At 41.7% G+C, this 24,236-nt stretch overlaps 1 protein-coding gene across 1 annotated transcript; it reads left to right on the top strand.

Annotated features, from left to right (window-relative positions):
- The first annotated feature begins 5,006 nt into the window (after nucleotides 1–5,006).
- LOC106566777 (cAMP-dependent protein kinase type II-alpha regulatory subunit) lies at nucleotides 5,007–23,712 on the top strand. The gene is made up of 10 exons (XM_014135165.3): nucleotides 5,007–5,539; nucleotides 15,535–15,570; nucleotides 17,993–18,129; nucleotides 18,443–18,549; nucleotides 19,416–19,569; nucleotides 20,546–20,647; nucleotides 20,775–20,849; nucleotides 20,944–21,009; nucleotides 22,261–22,399; nucleotides 23,082–23,712. Exons 1-10 carry the CDS (start codon nucleotides 5,290–5,292, stop codon nucleotides 23,201–23,203), a joined length of 1,188 nt encoding a protein of 395 aa, XP_013990640.1. The 5' UTR covers nucleotides 5,007–5,289; the 3' UTR covers nucleotides 23,204–23,712.
- The last annotated feature ends 524 nt before the right edge of the window (nucleotides 23,713–24,236 follow it).

Here is a 24,236-nt window from a genome sequence, read left to right as displayed (position 1 = left end):
ACCTGTTAATTGAAATGCATTCCAGGTGACTACCTCATGAAACTGGTTGAGAAAATGCAGAGAGTGTGCAAAGCTGTCATCAAGGCAAAGGATGGCTACTTTGAAGAATCTCAAATATAAAATATATTTTGATTGTTTAACACTTTTTTGGTTACTATATGATTCATATGTGTTATTTCATCATTTTGATGTCTTCACTACTATTACAATGTAGGAAATAGTACAAATAAAGAAAAATCCTTGAATGAGTATGTCCAAACTTTTGACTGGTATATATTCCGGACTCTGACATTGCTTAGATATTTCTGATATTTTTTTACTTTTTGGATTATGTGTGTAGCGATATTGTATTGCTAGGTCTTAGTGAACTGTTTAAGCAACAATGTGATTGAGGGGATTCAATTAAGCAAATTATTGATTTCATTAACCTTGTTTCTTAAGCTACATATGTTAATTTGCTAGTAACAGATGACATTCATATTCTGACAATCTCTGAAACTCACTTAGATAATACTTTTGATGATACAGAGGTAGCAATACATGGTTGTAACATCTACAGAAAAGACAGAAATGCAAAGGTGTTGCTGTTTATATTCAGAACCACATTCTGCCTCACCTAAAGCCGATTCTTGTGAGAAGCTTCTATAGACCACCAAGTGCTAACTGTCAGTGTCTGGATAGCATGTGTGAAATGCTTGATAATGTATGTGATATCATCAAAGAGCTATATTTTCTGGGTGATTTAAATATTGACTGGCTTTCATCAAGCTGCCTACTCAAGAAAAGGCTTCAAACTGTTACTAGTTAACAGTCAACCTACCAGGGTAGTTAAAAACAGCACAGGAATGAAATCATCAACATGTATTGATCACATCTTTACTAATGCTGCAGAAATTTGCTTTAAAGCAGTATCCAAATCCATCAGATGAAGATGGCATAACAAAACATTCCCCCTCAGGAGACTGAAAAGATTTGGCATGGATCCTCAGATCCTCAAAAGGTTCTACAGCTGCACCATCGCAAGCATCCTGACTGGTTGCATCACCGCCTGGTATGGCAACTGCTCGGCCTCCGATCGCAAGTCACTACAGAGGGGAGTGCGTACGGCCCAGTACGTCCCCGAGTGCCAAGCTTCCTGCCATCCAGGACCTCTATACCAGGCGGTGTCAGAGGAAGGCCCTAAAAATGGTCAAAGACTCCAGCCACCCTAGTCATAGACTGTTCTCTCTTCTACTGCATGTCAATCGGTACGGGAGCGCACGTCTAGGTCCAAGAGGCTACTAAGCAGCTTCTACCCCCAAGCCATAAGACTCCTGAACATCTAATCAAATGGCTACCCAGACTATTTGCATTGCCCCCCCCCCCCCCCCCCATTTTGCACTGCTGTTACTCTCTGTTATTATCTATGCATAGTCACTTTAATAACTCTACCTACATGTACATATTACCTCGACTAACCGGTGCCCCCGCACATTGACTCTGTACCGGTACCCCCTGTGTATAGCCTTGCTATTGTTATTTTACTGCTGCTCTTTAATTATTTGTTACCTTTATTTCATATTCTTATATTATTTTAGGTATTTTTTTTAAACTCTATTGTTGGTTAGGGCTTGTAAGTAAGCATTTCACTGTAAGGTCTACACCTGTTGTATTCGGCGCATGTGACAAATAAGATTTGATTTAATCACAATTTTGTAGCCATTTCTAGGAAAATCAAAGTTCCAAAGGCTGGGCCTAATATAGTGTAACATACATCCCTAGCTAATGTACATCCCTCCTCCCTACTTTACACTCCCTGCTATATTGTGGGTAAAGTTATCTGTCTAACAGAACACAGAGGGTGTTATTTAATGGAAGCCTCTCCAACATAATCCAGGTATAATCAGGAATTCCCCAGGGCAGCTGTCTAGGCCCCTTACTTTTTCAATCTTAACTAATGACATGCCACTGGCCTTGAGTAAAGCCAGTGTGTCTATGTATGCGGATGACTCAATACCATACATGTCAGCTACTACAGCGAGAGAAATCACTGCAAAACTTAACAAAGACCTGCAGTTCGTTTCAGAATGGGTGGCAAGGAATAACTTAGACCTAAATATTTCAAAAACTTAAAGCATTGTATTTGGGACAAATCATTCACTAAACCCTACATCTTGTAATAAATAATGTGGAAATTGAGCAAATTGAGCAAACTGTCATGGTCAAAACATGCTGATAAAACAGTAGCTGAGATGGGGAGAAGTCTGTCCATAATAAAGAGCACTCTGCCTTTTTAACAACACTATGAACTAGGCAGGACCTACAGGCCCTAGTTTTGTCGCACCTGGACTACTGTTCAGTCGTGTGCCACAAAGAGGGACCTCGGAAAATTACAATTGGCTCAGAACAGGGCAGCACGACTGGCCCTTAAATGTACACTGAGAGCTAACATTAATAATATGCATGTAAATCTCTCATGGCTCAAAGTGGAGGAGAGATTGACTTCATCACGACTTGTTTTTGTAAAGTGTTGACATGCTGAAAGCACCAAGGTGTCTGTTTAAACTACTAGCACACACCTCGGACACCCATGCATACCCCACAAGACATGCCACCAGAGGTCTCTTCACAATCCCCAAGTGCAGAACAGACTATGGGAGGCACACAGTACTACATAGAGCCATGACTACATGGAACTCTATTCCACATCAGGTAACTGATGCAAGCAGTAGAGTTAGATTTTAAAAAATGGAACAGGGAGGGCTGTGAAGAGACACACACACAGGCACAAACACATATACACACGGATTTTGTATTGTAGATATGTGATAGTAGAGTAGTGGCCTGAGGGAACACACTTAATGTGTTGTGAAAAGTGTTATGAAATGTAATGTCATGTAATTTTTGTAAAAATTGTATATCACTGCCTTATTGTTTCTGGACCCCAGGAAGAGTAGCTGCTGCCGTGGCACCAGCTAATGGGGATCCTTAATAAATACAAATGAAGCTGCCACAGTTTGAACCAGGCCATTTCCGGTCCCGTGACCGGATGAAACCGTGAGGGATGCATGGCCTGCTCTAAACGAACAGTAATCTGCAGCACTGTTCATATTGTCATCCAAGGCCGGTGCTAGCCTTTTGGAGACCCTAAGCGAAAGAGAAAATGTTTGCAGTGTTACAGCTAATTTCCTGCAATTCTACTCATTTTGCAATGGGGTAGAGAGACATTATTTCAGTTTTAAACCTAATTTCTGGCAATTCTACACATTTTGCCTAGACGTATGCCATGTTAATGATATCTGAGTGAGTGTGACTAACAAAAATTCCACGTGGGCCCCCTGGAGGTCAGGGCCCCTGGGCATGTGCCCTGCATGCCTAGTTGGTATTCGGCCATGATTACTACAAGTTTAGATAGCTGGCTAGACTAATTTACCAATCAAAACATTGTTAGCTGACATGGCTAATTGAGTGACTGTCAGTTACTGACATTACAAGAGACAAAATGCTGATGCACAACCATAAGTGACCACTTATGCCTGGAGCAGGCCCTGTTGTCAACAATACAGCATGGTGCATCGTTCAGAAACATACATCTATTTTCATTGGGAAGGCAGATAAATATGTTTTATTTAAAGCAATCACTTTATCGAAATAATCAAACTCATTACTCCAAGTACTTAATAGTGAAATATGCAGAAATCGCTCAGCCATTTCCTGGTTGCAAAAATTTGAATAGTTCAACTAATTTCATTTTGTGACAAAAAAAGCAATGCATATTGTAGAGAATCATGGTACCATCTAAACCGCTGTAAAATATATTTTCAATAACCAAAAATGCTGTCTTTTCAGATAGTTGAAGATGGTGTACAAATCCGAAAGTAAAAGATGCAAAAACTAAACTTAAGATCGGGAAATTGCGCACATAGAACAGATCTTCTTAGACTTGCTTTCAATGAGAATGACAGATCTATAACTCACATTTCTATGTAAATATTACAGCATTAACCTGTCACTTTTCTTTTGAGCCGACTTCCCCGTCTGCCAGAACGGGGCACCCGGCTCACGCCCGGAGGAAGCCCGGTTCAAAAATCGAATGTATTCAATGTAAACCCGGTTCACCCGGGGAATTAATCGAATCCCCTAATTGATCCTTGCGTGTCATGAGTCTTGGATTGGTACATTGGCATGTCAATCAACCGTGGTTACCACTCACCCCGAAGTAACGAAAAGGGAAGCCTCATCTGGAGGTCGAAACAGATTTACCGAATATCACGAGTAACGTCGTTACCAATATTTATGCCACACATTTTTATTTTAACGTTGTAGAAACACTGGGTAATTCGGATTCAAGGTAACGTTTGGGTTGTTCCTGCCGCTCCTTGTTGACAGGGGCTTGGAATAAGCCGGGCTCGGATTGTCTGTTGCAACTGAACTGCCTGGACTCAGCAATAAGAAGTCAGCTGTTAGTTATAGATACCGGCATTTAGCTTGAGGGACGTTATTGGTAGATTTTTAACCGCCATTACTTTATCCGTCTAATACGAAGGCGAAATACTTTGGATATTTAATTAGATGTTTCTTCTTTCCTCGAAACCAACTGGGTAGTACTGTAGTTAGCTAATCTAGCTAGCTAACGTAACAAGTCCCAGTGCCCACCCATTAATTATATGCTAACGTTTGCTGGCTGGTGGTGTACTATACATCGCCTGTTCGCTGATCAGCTAAGTTTCTGATCGGATATTGATTGGATATACCACTAGCTGGCGGGGTTTGGTCGCTACCCTGGCAAAGAAACGAGCGAAAAAGAGGAGGCGAAATAAAGAGAACAGGGGAGGACAGCGAGGGAACAAACTATAGTAACGTTACTGTAGCTAACTAACAACGTTCGTTATCATTTGTGGCATCCATTTATTAGCCATCGAGCTAATTTGTCAGTTTGGTATAGCAGCAGCTAGCTATCTAGTTACCCAACTTGACAGCTCAGATATCATAAAGTAAACGTTAACGTCACTGGGGTTATATTGCTTTCTTTACACAACAAGACCGGCCTTCCATCGACAGTGTCACTACGTTACTTGCTTGGACATTTTTGTTAGCTAGCTAAGCAAATTTGCAACCTCCCGCTAACTGTTTATCAATGTCAGCAAACTAACCCCGTTTTGTGAAGCTGTTGTGAGTGTCAGCTATCTCCCCCCAGTAGGAGCTGTAGCGTGCAACACATGGACGGATATTGAATTCATATTTTTTTCTACGAAAAACACAGTATACCTGAACATCTTTCGAGTTAGATAGCACCATCGAAAAACAGTCATGAGTATCGAGATACCGGTGGGATTGACGGAATTGCTGCAAGGCTACACTGTGGAGGTGCTTCGACAAAGGCCAACAGACCTGGTGGAATTCGCCGTGCAATATTTCACGCGCTTGCGGGACACCAGAAGCCAAGATGGGGGCGGTACTGCTGTCAAGCTCGGGAAGGGAGTGGTGTTCGATGGGGAGCCGATGCAAACAGAGTCAAATGGCGACGATGAAGACGGGTCCGACGAGTCTGATTTCGAGCGTAAGTTGCAGCCTGATGATGAGGCCGATTCACTTAATCATTCCCCAGACTGAATACGATCATGCTTAGTTGCTTATTTGAAACTGATTTGATAGAGATGAGTACAGATGGATTGGACTAAGTCTGCACTCCAGGACTGGAGTTGGAGAACCCTAACTAAACTAGTAAGTCTTATGACTGCAATCCTTTCTGTGACGTTATATAGGTAAGACATGTTATATCAGGTGCCAGCTGATCTTCCTGTTTAATGTCCTCAATGATGACATAAGTGCATTCACCACACACCCAAGCCATGAAAACCCTATTTACAGAAACAAGATGTGGCCAGCCTAACATCTGCCAGCCCAGGCTGTTCCCGGACATAAGATGCCAGGAAGTCCGCTGCTCTTTGCAGGCTGAGAGAGCAACGTGACTGTCTTGTTTTGCACGCTTTGTACAAAATAATACAATTCAGTACTACAGGATATTTCTTAATAACGTAGCTCTTTATTAGCTAGCTACAACTGGCATGTTCACCTATCTCCAACCATGATCAACTGACCATGACCTAACCATCTGGGTGGTCTTAACCAATCATAGCACAGTATGATACGGCGGTAAAATGCATCCAATTATAATTCAGTATGTTTACACATGTGAATATTACAGTGACCCAGATGGCGTTGCTTTCAGGGGCTGTTTTGTTGTGAATGGACGTTCTGTTTTTGTCAATGAGCTCCGGTCTGGGATCACAGCGATTCCTAAATGTGTTTTCATTGGCTGAGGAATGACTTGGAATTCAGTTTAATCTCTGGCTGTATTTGGCGTTTGTGAGATTGATTGCAATTACCTCATTGCTTTAATGTGTGGGGTGTGTGCAAACAGATCTGTAATGACAATCACATCTATTTGAATTCTTCTCTTAGTGGGGAAACCATCTCATGCATAACAACTCTCATAACCCTGAGAGGCAGACACTGACCCACTAGGACATTTCTTAATGTTATTGGCGTATTATAGCAGACTTTTTGTCCTCATGATAGGGTTCCCATCGTCGAAATTGATGTACTGAGGATAATCAAGTTTTGTAGCATGTTTGTGTAAGTGACAGTAACTGAAGTAATATTAAGCTCCATAGTTAAAAGGGGCTTATTCTGCGATTGCTACATCAATTTCCTGACTTAAATTCATACGTTCTTGAAGACTATAAAACATTTAAATGACTCATTAGATTAGATAAATTGTGTAACCCCAACAGAACCCAAAATATAAGCTTGTTTTACTCCTTTGTTTGTAAACAAAGTAATTGTAATCAAACATTGTATACTGTAGCCTCAGCACATGGTTAAAACTGTCATTTTGATCTCATGGATGGTCAGTCCTTGTGTTCATAGCTATGTCTGTGCTTACATTTCTCCAGCCCTGTCCCTTAGCTATTTACCAAATCAGTGGCGGTGTGACCGCTTTGTTATTCTTTGAACTGCAGATTTCCCCTGTTAATTAATTAAGATATAGTTTTGAATACAAACTGTTGCATCAAACCTATTTTCCTGGAAGTAGAAGTGCCATTCGGGCCCATTTGAACCAATAGCCTATCTTTTGCACATTTCATTTTTTCCTCAGTGAACTTGGACTGGGAGTTAAAGAGGAATAGATGAGCTCTAAATAGGGGGAGGATAGAACTGGGGGGTGTATTGAGAGTAGAGGTCGACCGATACCGATTATTGGAGGACCAAAAAAAAGGCCATACCGATTAATCGGCCATTTTTTCCCCCTAATATATATTTGTAATAATGACAATGGCAACAATACTGAATTAACTTATTTTAACTTAATATAATACATCAATAAAATCAATTTAGTCTCAAATAAATAATGAAACATTTTCAATTTGGTTTAAATAATGCAAAAACAAAGTGTTGGAGAAGAAAGTAAAAGTGCAATATGTGCCATGTAAAAAAGCTAACGTTTAAGTTCCTTGCTCAGAACATGAGAACATATGAAAGCTGGTGGTTCCTTTTAACATGAGTCTTCAATATTCCCAGGTAAGAAGTTTTAGATTGTAGTTATAGGACTATTTCTCTCTATACCATTTGTATTTCATATACCTTTGACTATTGGATGTTCTAATAGGTACTTTAGTATTGCCAGCCTAATCTCAGGAGTTGATAGGCTTGAAATCATAAACAGCGCAATGCTTGAAGCACAGCGAAGAGCTGCTGGCAAATGCAGGAAAGTGCTCTTTGAATGAATGCTTACGAGCATGCTGCTGCCTACCACCGCTCAGTCAGACTGCTCTATCAAATCATAGACTTAATTATAATATAATAAACACACAGAAATACGAGCCTTAGTTTCCGGATTTGACCATATTAATGACCTATCATTTCGAAAACAAAATGTTTATTCTTTCAGTGAAATACGGAACCGTTCCGTATTTTATCTAACGAGTGGCAACCATAAGTCTAAATATTGCTGTTACTTTGCACAACCATCAATGTTATGTCATAATTATGTACAATTCTGGCAAATGAATTACGGTCTTTGTTAGGAAGAAATTGTCTTCACACAGTTGTCAACGAGCCAGGCGGCCCAAACTGCTGCATATACCCTGACTCTGCTTGCACAGAATGCAAGAGAAGTGACACAATTTCCCTAGTTAAAAGAAATTCATGTTAGCAGGCAATATTAACTAAATATGCAGGTTTAAAAATGTATACTTGTATATTGATTTTAAGAAAGGCGTTGATGTTTATGGTTAGGTACACATTGGTGCAACGACAGTGCTTTTTTTCGTGAACGCTCTTGTTAAATCACCCGTTTGGAGAAGTAGGCTGTGATTCAATGATAAATTAACAGGCACCGCATCGATTATATGCAACGCAGGACCAGCTAGATAAATTAGTAATATCATCAACCATGTGTAGTTAACTAGTGATTATGTTAAGATTGATTGTTTTTTATAAGGTAAGTTTAATGCTAGCTAGCAACTTACCTTGGCTCCTTGCTGCACTCGCGTAACAGGTATTCAGCCTGCCACGCAGTCTCCTCGTGGAGTGCAATGTAATCGGCCATAATCGATGCCCAAAAATGCCGATTACCGATTGTTATGAAAACTTGAAATCGGCCATTCCGATTAATCGGTCGACCTCTAATTGAGAGGGAGTTTGTATAGGCAGAGAAGGAATGGTTTATACTGGCACTTCATAGCTTGTCTGATAGGGCATTATAAGGCACTATGAATAGATGAGTCACCTGAATGAAGACATGACACACAGCAGACCATTGTGAGGTCACTTTGCTTCAGGGTTGCTGTAACCAGATTTTGGATCCCATGAACCGGCCATACAACTCCCAGCTGCATGATTGCCGGGACCATGCCAACACATTACATATTCTTTCTGTCACAGAAGTTTGAAAGTACACTCTTGGAAAAATCCTAGTATTTCTGCATTACATACATACCCTGGAAAACCCTTTTGTGTGCCATTGAGAAGAGATATTAACAAATGTCTGTTAGTCTTATATGGCATGGACATAGATTGGGCCCATATTGCGATACTCTACTATAGAAATCCCCCCCACCCCCCCAGCCCATCACTAGGGAAAATGTGGTCCCTGTTACTTGTGCAACAGGTGACCTAATTACCTGTTCAGACTGTGCATTTAGGCTAATCTAATGGATAGCATCCCTTGAAAGCCACACTCCACACTGGCTTTAAAGTCGCTCCCCGTCTCTCCCTGTGAGCGTGAATGGGGAGGCAAACTAGGCATGCATGCAGTTTACTGCTTCATTTATTAGTCACGTTTTGAAAAGCATCTGAACTTTGGCACTTCCTCATTCCTTGCCCATTTCCTGTGGCAGAAAAATAAGGAAAAGCACATCCTCGCTTTTATATGCATTTCACATGGCCCGCTCTCCCATATGCCATGTTTTGCCATATGAAGTCACCACGTTGAAAGACGGGCTGTCACCGTGTTTAGTCACCTTACGCGGCTTCCCTACACTGCAGGATGTGGAAACCATCCTTTTGGATCATTCTAATAACATATGGTCATGGAATGCATAATAACCTCAGTCTGATATGGCTAACAGTAAGACTGCAAACATTTTCTCTTGTTGCATGCTTTTATTAACTATCTCACTTAGATTGTTAATAATCTGTCTTTGTGCATCAATTTACCTTTCAGTTGACGATGCTACCGGTCCACTGTAATATCAACGTTGAAATTGAAATCAAGTTGAAAACAGACCGTCATGGCTGTCCTTCCCTGATTGTCCTTTCCATTTCTTCCCTGTCGAACAGGATAGCTTCTCAATTTGATTAGACATGGTGGTTTAGGGAGAAGATGTCATTTGTACGATTTAACTGGACAAAGGGGCTGTGAGGGTGGGAACACCAGACAGTCACTGTAAAGATGCTGGGGTGGGGTCTTAAGGGCCTGGCTCTCTAACAAATAGATTTGTTTGTATTTATTATAGCATTTTATGACTTTTTTTTAAATCAATTTTATTTTTTATATATGACCTTTTACTGGCAGACGCCTTTATCCCAAGCAACTACATTTTCGACGTATAGGCTACAATACATGAAAATGGTCATGGAAGATGTCACCCCCCCCCACAGAACAAACATGTAACAGAAATTTCTGTTGCTTTGTGGTGACCTTGTCCTGTCAGTGCAGAGGGAATACAGACTGGGCCGGCAACCTTGGCGCTGTCCTCACTCTAAACCAATTGGAGTGGGAATAAAGTGGACAGGCAGCGACCTTGCCTAATCACACAGTAGATAAAGCGCAGGGGTTCAGTAATAGTTCAGTCCTCAGCCATCCACAAGTGGCTTTGATACAGGCATCTTTGCATAGCTTCAATCATTTATTATCTGAAAGGGCACCAGGGTGGGAAATTAACACACCAAATGCTGGTAGATTTTGGCATTGGCTGGTAGAATGTCTATCGCTACATTGGCAGGTGGTCACACAGAGCATTTGCAAGCATTTTTTTTCTTCTCTCAATCCAAAACCCACATGCAAAAATAAACATTTGTGTGTGTCAGCTCTGGAAGAGAGAATCTCAACAGTACAGTGGTGAAGTGGGGTGGCTGGTAAAATTAGGACATGCACCAGCCTGGCACCAGCACCACACTCTGATTTTCAGGAGCAAGTCTAGTCTACACAGCCCTGTAAAGGCCAGCATGGTCATATTTGGTTGCTAGGCATTCTGCCCAATCCCATTACCCATCTAGTATTTCTTTGATAGTTTACACGCTTTCAATTGTTACATTTTAAACATAAGCCTGATAATGTGGGTTCAGAAAGCCTTTGTTACTTTAAATGGGCACAGATGGTGAGTCAGAGTGCACTACTGTCTCTCTGACCACACAACCTCCCACTGGTCTTCCTCCTAAAGTCTTTCTCTTGACTTAGGCTATAGCCTTCCAATGGGGAGTTGTTACATCTTTGGCCAAGGTCCTAGCTAGCGTGTCCGCCGTTAAATTGGCACCCAGACCGCTCTGACATATAGGGGCTAACCCATCACTGACAGTCCAGAAGGGGTTAACAATGCAAGCTCTAATCAGGACAAGGCCACTTCTCCTTTTAAGGACTAGTCTGGAGAATGAGAGGGGGGAGGGAAACGTGGAGAGACGGGAAGAGTGAGTGTTGCGCGTAGTAAAGGAGGCAGATTGACAGGGGAGAGGGAAAGCTGGGAAAGACGTATGGGGAGAAAATATAGTTCATTTCCATGAGTACAACAGTTGAAAGTCAAGCTGAAAATTCAGAGTAATCTCTTGTACCTCAGCTTGTAGTGGAAATCCTCTAGCGAAGAGCAGAAACACACCGTGTGTGTGTAATGCTGATCTCCATCACACAGTGGTAAACTAGTGGTGGGTGTGGGAAAATTAGACCCGTACGTACATGTTTCCCCAGCGTTTGGCCTGCCCTAACAATTTCATACCATACGATAAATCATTTACAGCAGTCCTTGCTAAGCATGTCTCATTGTAGTGTGTGGCTGGGGCCTCTACAATCTGCTACCAAAACATGACAAAGTTATTAAGTCTCTAAAGCAGAACACTGTGCATGAGCACTTATATATGCTACCTTGCCACACCATCATCCTCATGTTCAGGGAAAATGGTGGACTGCACTGTGTGTGGATTTACTCAATACACAAGCCTAGTGACTAGTCTATACAGTGCTGTCGAAGAGTGCTGAGCACTGCACTTTGGGATGTGCCACATTGACTGGTGACGTCTATAAATGCACAATGTTGGTTGCATGGCGAACTAGGGGTGAATGAAGACCATGGCAACGCTCCTTGACCAATCATCAGGGCTTTTTGGAACATGTTTGCATTAACATTGAATAGGTCTCCCTGGAAAACAGTGTCAATTGTTAGACTATCCTGGCAAAATAATGAAAAAATGAAAGGCCTAGCCTATAAACATACAGGAAAAACACACACGCCCACACACAGACTGGCCCTCTTGAGACGAGCAGTGAGTAGGCTACATCCATGTGTTAAAGAACCCAGAACATGGACAAGATTAGCCTTAGTTCATACTTCACCGTCTGTGGTTTGGGCACAGAGTTACTTCAAAATGTAGTCTGTTACTGGTGACAGTTGCTTGAAAAAGAAAGTAATCGGTAATGTAATCCTTTTCAATTACTCAGAATGAGTAATGTAATCCTATTACATTTGGAATACTTTTGAATTACTTTCACTTTTAACACCCAGACATACTTAAAACATGAATCTAACATTGAAAAAAATGCTTTTAGTAACATGAGCATTTCCAAATGGGGACTAGCGTGAGTGTATGTTCTATTCGATGTGTAAGAGCATAGTCACAGGGCTCCAAACTAACATTTTCAATTGGTGTCACCAGCCCATGACTTGTTTGCGCCACAGTTGCAGTGGGATCACGCAATTGAACACATTTGTAGCCTCAGTCCTATAAAGTCTTTTAAAGTGTTTCATTCAGAAGTGTACTAGACTACGAAAACAGTATGAATCAAGAAATAAAGTTGATTCTAACACACAGGCTAATTAATTTGGGGCTAATTCACCAGTTGAGGAAGTAGTTAGCTAGATCGCCAACTCGAAATATAGCTCATTACCACAAGAGGCCATCCACACTTGATGGGCGATCGGCAGAACAATAGAATCTTTGATAGCATGTGATAAGTCTTGATGGTGTGCAAAATGACAGCAGTGATGTCAAGAGGAAATTGTATAAAATTGTCATGAGATGAAGTAATCCCAAAAGTAATAAACTGTTTTTAAGAATGTAACTGTAATCCGATTTTAGATTTAGTTTAATTTTTGTAATCTGATGACGTAATCCCAGTTACATGTAATCCGTTACTACCCAACCCTGCTTGGGCCTCACTGATTATTGGTTAGGAGGCTGTGTCAAAACAATTAGATTAGCAGAAGAGATGTCCTGGATCAGCACAGAGGAGCATCAACAACAAGCTAGCAGACACTATGGCAGCGTCTGAGTTGGCACCCTGTCCACTATGGCTGCGTCAAGGAATTAGTAGCCAATGGCTCGCCCATAATTAAAATGAATAGAACGGGTGTCCCCATTCAAGTCAATGATGGCATAATGGGTGAACCTTGTTCTATTCATTCCATTTCTATGGGCTCGCCTTCCAGCTCATCTCTTGCCGCTGTGCTGCTGCATATCTCAGACTATATATTTATTCATGTGGTTCCTGAGTTATGATTCACTTTTCCAGGCATTGTGAGATCTGAGCAGCGTGACAGCCTTGACTGTAATAAAGATTGTTTTCATGGGGAGTCAGGTGTATACAGCTGTGGCAGTATCTAAAAGAGAGCTCCCTGCATGGCTAGTCGCCTCTGTTGTCCCTGCTGCTTCCATGGCTGGCTCTGCCCCGGTGGCAAGGTCAGCCATGTTGGTTTGGAGACACAGACACCCCTGTCCTGTCCCTGCGGTGCTCTAACCATAACAGTATGCCAACACTGAGCATGTGCTGATTTAACCCCCAGTCTCCCCCCTAGTCCCCCGCCCTCCAGCCACACAACTACACTTCCCTTCTCAATGTCCTTGTGTGTTCCTGCTCTGCCCAATAGGCCATTGATACTGGTTGCTGCTTCACAGCCCTGTCTTTATAAACAGTCACTCTGTCTGCGCATATGAGATGATGCTCTGTCATGTTCATGTGGGGCCATGAGAAACACTTGTCCAGGCGCTGAGGTCTGATCATCTGCACAGGGGCCTGTGGAAGACTGCAGGAACGTAACCAGCGACCACAACCACTTCATTCCTTTTTGCATTTGTTTCCTTTTCCACTTTATCATGGTTTCTTTTTTTTATAGGGGTGGGCATGAACAAGGAGGGAAAGAGGGAGGGACTAAGAGAGAGTGAGAGACTGACAGACAATGAGTGGGGATTGAGAGGAGAGAAAGCCGGAGAGAGCAACAGGCGGGGAGCGTGAGGGAAGTCTGCTCAACGAACAAGTACCACTTTGATTGTCTTTAGCTCTAGCTGCAATTAGTAGGGCCAGCAGACAGTGATAACGTCTCGTCGTTATGGGAGTTTGTGAGTGGGTGTTTGGGTAGAGGGGGGACCTATTACTTAGGAAGAAGAGGTGGGGAGGTTGTTATGGCAATGAGGTCTTCCTTGTATTTTGTTGTCATGGCAACTTCAGGCACTTGCTATCCCCCACACATGATGACGGGCAAGAGCACTTCATACACTCTCCTTACACAGCACATGCGAACACACACTTAGTCTACACTCATCCCTTGGTTCCCACAAATGCACTTTAGTATAATGACGCTGAAGCAACCATTGTTAATGTGGCTCTAGTGTTTCCCCTGGGATCTGTTTGAGCAGCGGCGGCAAAGGTGGGGGGGGGAATTCTCTTTGCTGCGGGGGTCTGTGCACATGCCCCCTGGGAAATGTTTATTTGTAGAATGACTGTGAGGTGACTTTTACAAAATATATTGTACTCTAAAAATCCATAAATGTAATTATGTTAACACCATCTGAAACATAACACGTGCTTGCCACTGCGCTGTAGGGAGATGAGGAGCAAGCGGCGGCTGTGTGCTCGTGGCTCTCATTTTCACCGATGCTCGCTCTGTTGGCTACAGATATGTTGTAACTTGTCACTCTGATCTTAAAAGCGATAATGCGAGATTTTGACAATGATGCACTTTCTATACAGAACAAAAATATAAACGCAACAATTTCAACGTTTTAACTGAGTTACAATTCATATAAGGAAATCCGTCAATTAAAATAATTTTGTTAGGCCTTAATCTATGAATTTCATGACTGGGCAGGGGCATGGGTGAGCCTGCTAGGGCATAGGCCCACCCACTGGGGAGCCAAGACCAGCCAATCAAAATGAGTTTTTCCCCACAAAAGCGCTTTATTACCAACAGAAATACTTCTCAGTTTCATCAGCTGTCCATGTGGCTGGTCTCAGACGACTCCGTAGGTGATGAAGCCTCATGTGGAGGTCCTAGGCTGGCGTGGTTACACGAGGTCTGCGGTTGTGAGGCGGGTTGGACGAACTGCCAAATTCTCTAAAACATGGTAGAGAGATTAACATTTCATTCTCTGGCAACAGCTCTGATGGAAATTCCCGCAGTCAGCATGCCAATTGCACGCTCCCTCAACTTGAGGTATCTTTAGCATTGTGGTGTTTGACAAAACTGCACATTTTATTGTCCCCTGCACAAGGTGCACCTGTGTAATGATCATGCCGTTTAATCAGCTTCAAAATCCATGAAAGAGCTGTTAAATTCTACTTTTGTGTGTTATTTTGTCTGGCTTTATTGCAGTGTAGAAGATTGTGGGTGTGTGTGTCGGTCCGGTCTCATTTCATGTGTTTGAGTTGTTTTTCTCTGCCGTTTCAAGAGTGCTAGCGATGTCAGAGGTCGTAACCACAGGCTCTACAGTTGCAGCGATGTGTGAACTGTGAACAGGAGAGTGTTCACCAACTCTCTCCCTCCCTTTCTCCCTCCCTCTCTCCAGCCCCTCCTCCCAGCAGATATAACCGGAGAGTGTCAGGTAAGTCCTGTTTGATGTCACTACTCAGTGCAGTGGTATTCAAACTTTTCCAGCAGGGAACCAGTTTTTTTTTCTTTTTTTCTTGGGACCCCATTTTTCTCGCCAGTATTGCTGGCGTATCCACCTCAATTCTAATGGCACAACCTTAAAATCTGTAAATTGTTCTTTTCACATAAACCAAGAACCAATACATACATTTACTCAATATTTTTCTAATTATCTTTCTCAGTAAAAGGTATTCACACCCCTTTACGTTTTCCACATTTTGTCACTGATCTACACACAATTATTTATATATATATATATATATATATATCAATAAGTTTTCAACCCATTTTCTTATGGTAAGCAAGCCTAAATATATTCAGGAGTAAAAATGTGCTTAACAAATCACATAAGTTGCATGGACACATTCCGTGTTCAATAATCGATAACATGATTAGTCACTTCCCCATCTCTGTACCAAACACATACAATTATCTGTAAGGTCCCTCAATCGAGTAGTGAATTTCAAGCACAGATTCAACCACAAAGAAAGGTATGTTTTTCCAATGCTTCGCAAAGAAGGCAGAAGCTGAATATCCCTTTGAGCATGGTGAAGTTATTACAATTATCACCCAGTCACTTCTCAGTTGCCAGAGAGGAAGGAAACTGCTCAGGGATTTCACCATGAGGCCAATGGTGACTTTAAAACAGTTTAAAGTTTAATTGCTGTGATAGAACTGAGGATGGATCGACAACATTTTAGTTACTCCACAATACTAACCTAAATGACTGAGTGAAAATAAGTCTATACAGAAAAAAATATTCCAAAACCTACATCCTGTTTGCAACAAAGTACTAAAGTAATACAGCAAAACATATTTTCAAGCATGGTGGTGGCTGCATCATGGTATGGTATGTGCTTGTCATCGACAAGGACTAGGGCGTTTTTAACATAAAAAGGAATGGAATACAGCTATAAGCACAGGCAAAATCCTAGAGGAAACCTGGTTGTCTGCTTCCTACCAAACACTGAGACTAATTCATCTTTTCAGCAGGACAATACCCTAAAACACAAGAACAAATATAGACTGGAGTTGCTTACCAAAACAACATTAGATGTTCCTGATTAACATAGTTAAAGTTTTGACTTAAATCGGCTTAAATCTATGGCAAGACATAAAAATGGCTGTCAAGCAATGATCAATCTACAGCTTTAATTTTTTAAAGAATAATGGATAAATATTGTACAATTCAGGTGAGCAAAGCTCTTAGACTTACCCAAGAACACTCACAGCTCTAATCGCCGCCAAAGGTGGCGCTTCAAAGTATTGACTCGGGTGTGAATACTTATGTAAATGAAATGTTTCTGCATTTCATGTTCAAGACATTTGACAATTCCACAAACATGTTTTCACTTTGTCATTATAGTGTGTAGATGGGTGAGAACAAACATGTATTTAATCAATTTTGAATTCTGGCTGTAACAGTGGAATAAGTCAAGGGGTATGAATACTTTCTGAAGGCACCGTGCATATCTTTTTTTGCCTACCCCACTGCAATTCCGTTAGTCACCCACCCGACTTCGAATAGTACTGCCCTAATGTAATCTGCAGCAGTGATGTTTGTTTCCATGTTAAGTGTTTGTGCTTTCATCTGGTGTAATCTTACATGCCCTCTTTATGCCTGCTTGGTGTTGACACTAAGTTACTGGTTGTCTTAATGTATCACTGAACACTGATAACTAGTAGGTGTGTGTCACACTGATATTAGTCCCCTGGAGCGTGGTTTACAATGGTTTCCCTCATTGTGTCCAGCACACCGAGTAATACCTTACTATGAGTCATTAGGTGTATTAATTCTGGTCCTAATATTGTTCCTTCAGGCCCGTATGTGTTACAGTATAAGTTAAAACTCTTTGCCCCACCATGTTACAATTTAAGTGTTAATATTGTTCCCCCAGTATGCGTTAAAGATGAACCCCCCCCCCCCCTCCCCAAGCATCTGTTAGTCTAGGTGGTAATAGATGGCAATAGTAATGGCATATTTCTGTAGGCACTAACTCCGCCATGGCTCTTTGGCCAAAGCCTATTGGGAAATGAATGGCGTTTTTGTATAAACACCGAAAATAAGGTATTTTTAACACAGGCTTAGGAGATCTTACTTTTTGTACATTTTGAATCATTTATGTAATCAAAACTTTAAGCACATAAAGGTCATGTTAACTGACTGAAGTTATCTGATAAAACGAAACGTGTAACACCTAAGCCTGTGTTAACCTCAGACCTTATTTTCAGCATTTATCCCAATCTGTCACCATTCATTTCCACCATAGGAATGGCCGAACAAACCAGAGGTAACTCAGTATTTTAGGACTACAAGCTGGCAATCTCTGTTTACCCCCCAAGTGTTTGTTACAATCTAAGTGTTCTCACGCCAGTGTGCGCGGAGGCCTTTAACCCAGACGACGATGACGAGGTGGAGGAGCCGAGGGTAGTGCATCCTAAAACAGACGAGCAGCGCTGTCGACTGCAGGACGCCTGCAAAGATATTCTACTGTTCAAGACCCTGGAACAGGTAAAAGAGATGAGAAGTTTTAACCACACAGTGACAGGAAACCCCAACACGCTATTACAGTATAACGGGCCACAGCGTCGTATGCACTTCTGTTTTAATAGGGTGTAGATCACATTGACTCATAAAAGGTTAAGGTTTCCTGGTCTTTACTTACTGGTACACTCAGTAACACACAGTAATACACAAGCTGCCAGACAGGCACAACTCACTCCGTACATTATTAAGTTGAGTAGTTTTTTCAGACAGTGATTGTGCTGTCTTTGTTCTCAATCATCCTCTTTCCCTCCTCTTGCTGCCCTCTCCTCCCTCACAGGAACAGTTCTCAGAAGTCCTGGACGCCATGTTTGAACTGCTCGTCCAGCCCCAGGAGCATGTCATCGACCAGGGAGACGATGGAGACAACTTCTACGTGATCGAGAGGTGTGTGTGTGTGTGCGTGCAGGGTTTTTTCCAGAATTGTTACAATCAAGGCTTTCACTCGAAAGCAGCATTCATACCAAACAGACCACAATACAATTGGCCGTCTCACAACAAGTCCCCCTTGAGCCTTATTTTCTAGTTGTTGTTTCCGCCATGTGTCCTGGTCCTAGGCTTCATGGGTGTTTCCCAAATGGCACCCTATTCCCTATATAGTGAACAACTTTTGACCAGGGCCATGTGGGCCCTGATCAAAAGAAGTGCACTACATGGGGAATAGGGTGCCATTTTGACGCAGTGTATGCGTGGTCTTATTCTCTGCACCTTAAGCTCCCTCCTCCGTCATGCTAGTGCCTCACCCTGAGAGGCTTAGGGCTAGATGCACGTCATAAGCATGTTAAAACCTATTCCCTCCTTGTGTGTTTCCTTGCAAAGCCTCATGGGAAACCCCCTGGTCACCTACATAGCCAAGTGATCATCATACTAATCCCCCCAACAAAGTTAATGCTCACTGGCAACCACAGCACAATGCAACCCAGGCAGCCAATCAGGTGGTGTATCATCCAAAAATACCAAATCAATTCCCAGAACTGAGCTCCTAGTACTCTTAGTCCCCCTCCCCCTGGTTGGTTCATCCCAAGAGTAGAGCCCAATACTCCAGTTATTTTTACAAAGAAATCACTAAGTGCAACAGATTTAGATCAGTGATCAACTTGATTATAGATGAAGATTAGTCTGCAAATATCTCCTATGTTATTACTATACACAATACATTTTGTAGAGAGCTCAAATATTATTAGAACATTCCTAATTTCTCTCCCTTCTCTCTCTCCCTTCCCCCTCTCTCCCTCCCCCTCTTCTTCTTCCAGAGGAATCTATGACATAGTGGTACTGATTGATGGCGTAGGAAAGTGTGTGGGCCAGTATGACAACAAGGGCAGCTTCGGGGAGTTGGCACTGATGTACAATACCCCCCGTGCTGCCACCATCATTGCAACCCAAGAGGGGGCGCTCTGGGGCCTGGTGAGACTCATATGCGCGCGCGCGCGAGCACACATACTGCTCTGACCTCTAGTTCACTGCTGTGCTCTGCCACAGCACCTTCCTGTGGACACTAGGGAGAATGGTAAACATAATGGCATTACAGATACAAGATTTACCACAGAGTTTCTGAACCCAGACATTGCAAGATTTCCGGGAACGCTTGCCAAACAGACCGGGCCAGTGTTTGGGGTTTGAGAAGTCAATGAGAGAAGTGAAAAATAGTTCCTTATTTGTACATTTTCTCAATCTAAAGGCACAACCTAGATTTGAGGCAATGTCTTAAGTAGTTCAATATGTTAGTACTCCAACCTCATGAGAGTGACAAACTGATACATTTTCATTTTTGTCAAACTACTTCATATCGATATAAAAATAGTTTTACTGCCTGCACATGTGCAGTTCGGCACGAGACGACCGTGAGACCTGATGACGTGTTCGACTCGTACGCTTAGCTAGCCAACGTCTCCATAACATCGCTGACAAGTCTGATCGCGATTTCTGTTGGAGAAGCAGTTTTAGCCCGTCTTAATTCTCTACTGTCTTTGGATTTCCGGTTTTGTTCTGTGTTTTTAAAGACCCACTCCAGCTATTTCTTTACTTTTCCCATTTAGGTGATAAATTGGGTGCCAGGGAGGCTGGAGTGGATCTTTAATGTGTAGGAGATACATCTTAGATTTTGTGCTTTGAGATTATTTGGTCTTTGAGATTATTTGGTCTTTGAGATTATTTGGTCTTTAAGACTCTTTATGTAATGAAAAGTGCTATAAAAGTTTAATAAATGATTCATTATTATTATTAATCATGATAGTAAATATTATAGACGATTAGTACATCTATCCATACCATTCATCTGTTAGATATGTAACCTATAGCAGGAGAATGAAAGTTTGTGTCGGTGTGATTGTGTTATCCTGTCTGTGTGACCGTGACGGATGCTGTCTGTGTGCACTACCAGGACCGGGCTACGTTCCGTAGGCTCATTGTGAAGAACAACGCCAAAAAGAGGAGGCTGTACGAGCAATTTGTCGAGTCTGTGCCCCTACTGAAGTCTCTGGAGGTGAGGGGGGGGGGAGGGGAAAGGGATTGGAGGATGTTGATGATGATCGACAGTGAAAAATGTAGCACTGATATTAGTTTGATCTGGACATCTCTCTTTGCTTTTCCTTTTCAAACCTCTGTCTCAGTTATCTGAGAGGATGAAGATTGTGGATGTATTAGGAATGAAGACGTTTTCTGATGAAGAACGCATCATCATGCAGGTAGGATGTTCTCCAAGATTATCTTGGTATTACTGTAAAGCTTACTAGTAATGATGACCATGGACAACTGTAAACGCTTTGTGTTGCTGTATAGGGGGACAGGGCAGATTGTTTCTACATTGTGGAGTCCGGAGACGTGAAGATTATGATGAAGAGCAAAGTAAGAGTAGTTTTCTCCTCCTGTCATTTCTGCCTCATCACCAGAGAATGTAGAAAAAGTGGCTTTGTTTTATGTTCATGTCACCCTGTTTTTCTCTCCTTTTTTCTCATATGTACTGCTTAACCCTGCACCCAAACACAAAGATGGTATGACTAATAATCTGAATTATAATATTATTAATATGAATAGTAATAATAAAAGTTGAGCACGGCGTATCTTAAAACAAAATCGGCAACATTTAGTGATTCGAATCAGAATATTTGTAAAATCTACAATCCACAAAATGTTGTGTGTGTGTCCCCCCCCCCCCCCAAAAGAAAATCATATTTAAGCTAGCTAACAAACTATGGTTCCTAATGTTAGCTAGCACTAGACGGCTGTACCTGCATCAGAACTCCTTCTCATCCTAATAGTTTCTCCATCTGGTTTGTTCTTAGTAAATGGTGTTGCAGCACTTTGTTTATAAAACCGAACACTGTAAGACCAAGTTTTACACTTGGTCTTTCATTTTTATAATGCATTCATGTGCTGCTTTAATTCTGTGTTTCCATTCTTGTGCATTTGTTATTTTTTGCTGTCTTGTGTATTAGCCGGTGCAATTAAATGGATAAAAAAGTACTATCTTATATCCATGACAAAGCAAAACTATTTTTCTCACGGCTCTATCCAGACCTGGGTTCAAATAATATTTAGGTTATTTCAATTACTTTCAAATGCATTTTGAAGTAGTCTGGATATTTTTTCTCAGAAAATACAAGTAGTTGAATATTAGAATGTATTTGAAAATACTCATACACAGACAAGTGTATTTTCAAATATTTAATACTCCATGTATTTGAACCCAGGTCTGTTTGTTCCCAGGGGTATTTGAAAAAATGTATTTGAAAATAGTTTTAGGATAGTTATTTGAAAATACTTCAAATAGAAGTAGCTGATCTGGCCACATTATTTGAAAATACACCAAGTATTTAAATAACATACTTAAATACACATGTATTTGAACCCAGGTCTGGCTTGGTCTTAGCTCTCTGCAACAGACATGGCCTGTTGCTTAGTGAACAACATGTTTGGGCTTCCTTGGCACTCCGTGGCTCGTGTGCCATGATAAAATATTTTGTGAATTTTGAAATCGGTAACCAGTCATTTGAATAGGCAAAAAACTATTAAAATCATCGTAAACAAAATCAGCCCCAACCTATCCTCTCCTCTCCTTTTTCTGTACCCTGCTCTCACTCCCCCTCTCTCCCCCAGACGAAGGTGAACCAGGAGGATAATGCGGAGGTGGAGATCACCCGCTGTAGCAGGGGTCAGTACTTTGGGGAGCTGGCACTGGTCACCAACAAGCCCCGCGCTGCATCAGCGTATGCTGTGGGAGAGGTCAAGTGCTTGGGTAAGGCCACTTCATACATCTACACATATTTGTGTGTGTCAGTTTATTTTAAAGGCCTTGGGCTCTGAGTGGGTGTCCATCAGTGTGACAGAGAGTGGTATTTTCTGTTTGTCTCCCTGAATCTCTTAACTGCAGACTACTGGCTTGTAAGTGTTCTAGATGAGTATCTCTCCTTCACGGTCTCTCAGTACCTAATGCAGAGATGTTTCCCTCAGACAAATGGGTGTTTGTGTGATTCTCTCTCATAGTGATAGATATTCATCTCTCTTATGACTTCAAAGTGTACACACATCTAACAATTCTACAGGTGTAGAGTGCAAGAAGTTCATTTGAAAGTAGTGTGCCCTACTATAGTTTTATCTCAATGTTTTGACTGGAAGGTCTAAATCTGGCTCAACCCATGTGGTGGTTAAGCTAAGCATGGCAAAGAACTATATAGGAGCATAGGCAACAACAGTGCATTTCCATTCCTTTACCAGGACACTATTCATAAAGCATCTCAGAGTAGGAGTGTCGATCTAGGATCAGTGTTGCTTGTTACATCCTAATGAATAAGATGACATGGACAGGGGGCACCTGATCCTAGATCAGCACTGTTTCTCTGAGACACCTTCTGAATATGGCCCATGTCTCCATCTATCTGTTGTTCAGCTGTGTGAGTGATTCTGTCTGTGTTTTTCAGTAATAGACATTCAGGCGTTTGAGCGTCTGCTGGGTTCCTGTAAGGAGATCATGAAGAGGAACATCACCCACTACGAGGAACAGCTGGTGGCTCTGTTCGGCTCCAGCATGGACCTGAAATGACCACCCTTCTCCGTGCCTTACACACACGCGCAAATTTACATTGATGAACAGATACATTGAGACACACCCACTTACATAAGTACACCCTGACACACATTTTCTAGCTTAACGCAGTCCTTTGTAAGCTCACACATAGGTACACACACTTTCTACTCACCCCTAAATATCACACACAGATATTCTTAGTTGCTTGAACCTGCTCCAGCCAATTGAAAAAGCAAGGTCCCTGCTGTTTCCACTCTAACGCTGCCACAGCTCAGCAAGGACATCACACACACACATACAGGCTTGCTCTTTTCTCTCTCACACACACACACACACACACACACACAAACCTCAGCCAAGGACACATGCACACACAGACACCTGGTGAAAAAGAAGAAACAAATTAAAAAGTTTAAAATGCCCCCAAATAATGAAAAGGTTTAAAGAGAAGTTTTAGAAACATTTTATGAAGATGAACAGAAGCTTTGATAAAATATTATTTCAATAAAAAGTGTTTCCTCTTTGGGGTTGAGTCCTTTCTGAAAGCTCTCCTACTGTTGATTGATTCAGTGCCGGTGATTACCACAGACTACCCTATGTTTCAGGGCTATTGTTGTTATCATTAACTCCACACATGTATTGATTCATGTATTATTATATATTCATTTTGTTTTACTTTGACCTATTCAGATAAAGTACCATCTCTGACAATGTACAACAAAAATATAGTGCTTATTTCTCCTTGATCATTCTGAATGAGTTGTCCTGGATAAGAATAAAGCAAACCTTTTGTTAAACTGCCCTGTCTTTATTATATAGCTGTTTACCAGTGTGTTGGTGGTTTTAAGGGATAGTTTGAGGCTGCAGGCAGTTTTCTCACTGACTTTCCAGTTCTTCTCATTCTCGATCCCTGACTAAAGATGGGGTGAAAATATACATTTAATTAACGTTATGGTTTCCTGATTATGGAAGTGGCTATTGTTTAATGCAGGGCAGGGGGCATCAACCCCTATTTAACCCTGAATAAGTGAAAGTCATATCCGTGAAA

This window comes from Salmo salar, chromosome 13, assembly GCF_965601325.2.
Source record: "Salmo salar chromosome 13, fSalSal1, whole genome shotgun sequence".
In the NCBI taxonomy this organism is placed as follows: Eukaryota; Metazoa; Chordata; class Actinopteri; order Salmoniformes; family Salmonidae; genus Salmo; species Salmo salar.
The sequence above is the reverse complement of the archived record's forward strand: the minus strand, read 5'-3'. Positions and strand labels throughout refer to the sequence as shown.

What these genes read in the sequence shown, in the direction of transcription:
- LOC106566777 (XM_014135165.3), top strand. Translation starts at nt 5,290, where the DNA reads ATGAGTATCGAGATACCGGTGGGATTGACGGAATTGCTGCAAGGCTAC. An exon ending in CCCTACTGAAGTCTCTGGAG is followed by an intron (nt 20,648 to 20,774) that starts GTGAGGGGGGGG and finishes CCTCTGTCTCAG; the next exon opens with TTATCTGAGAGGATGAAGAT. An exon ending in AAGAACGCATCATCATGCAG is followed by an intron (nt 20,850 to 20,943) that starts GTAGGATGTTCT and finishes GTTGCTGTATAG; the next exon opens with GGGGACAGGGCAGATTGTTT.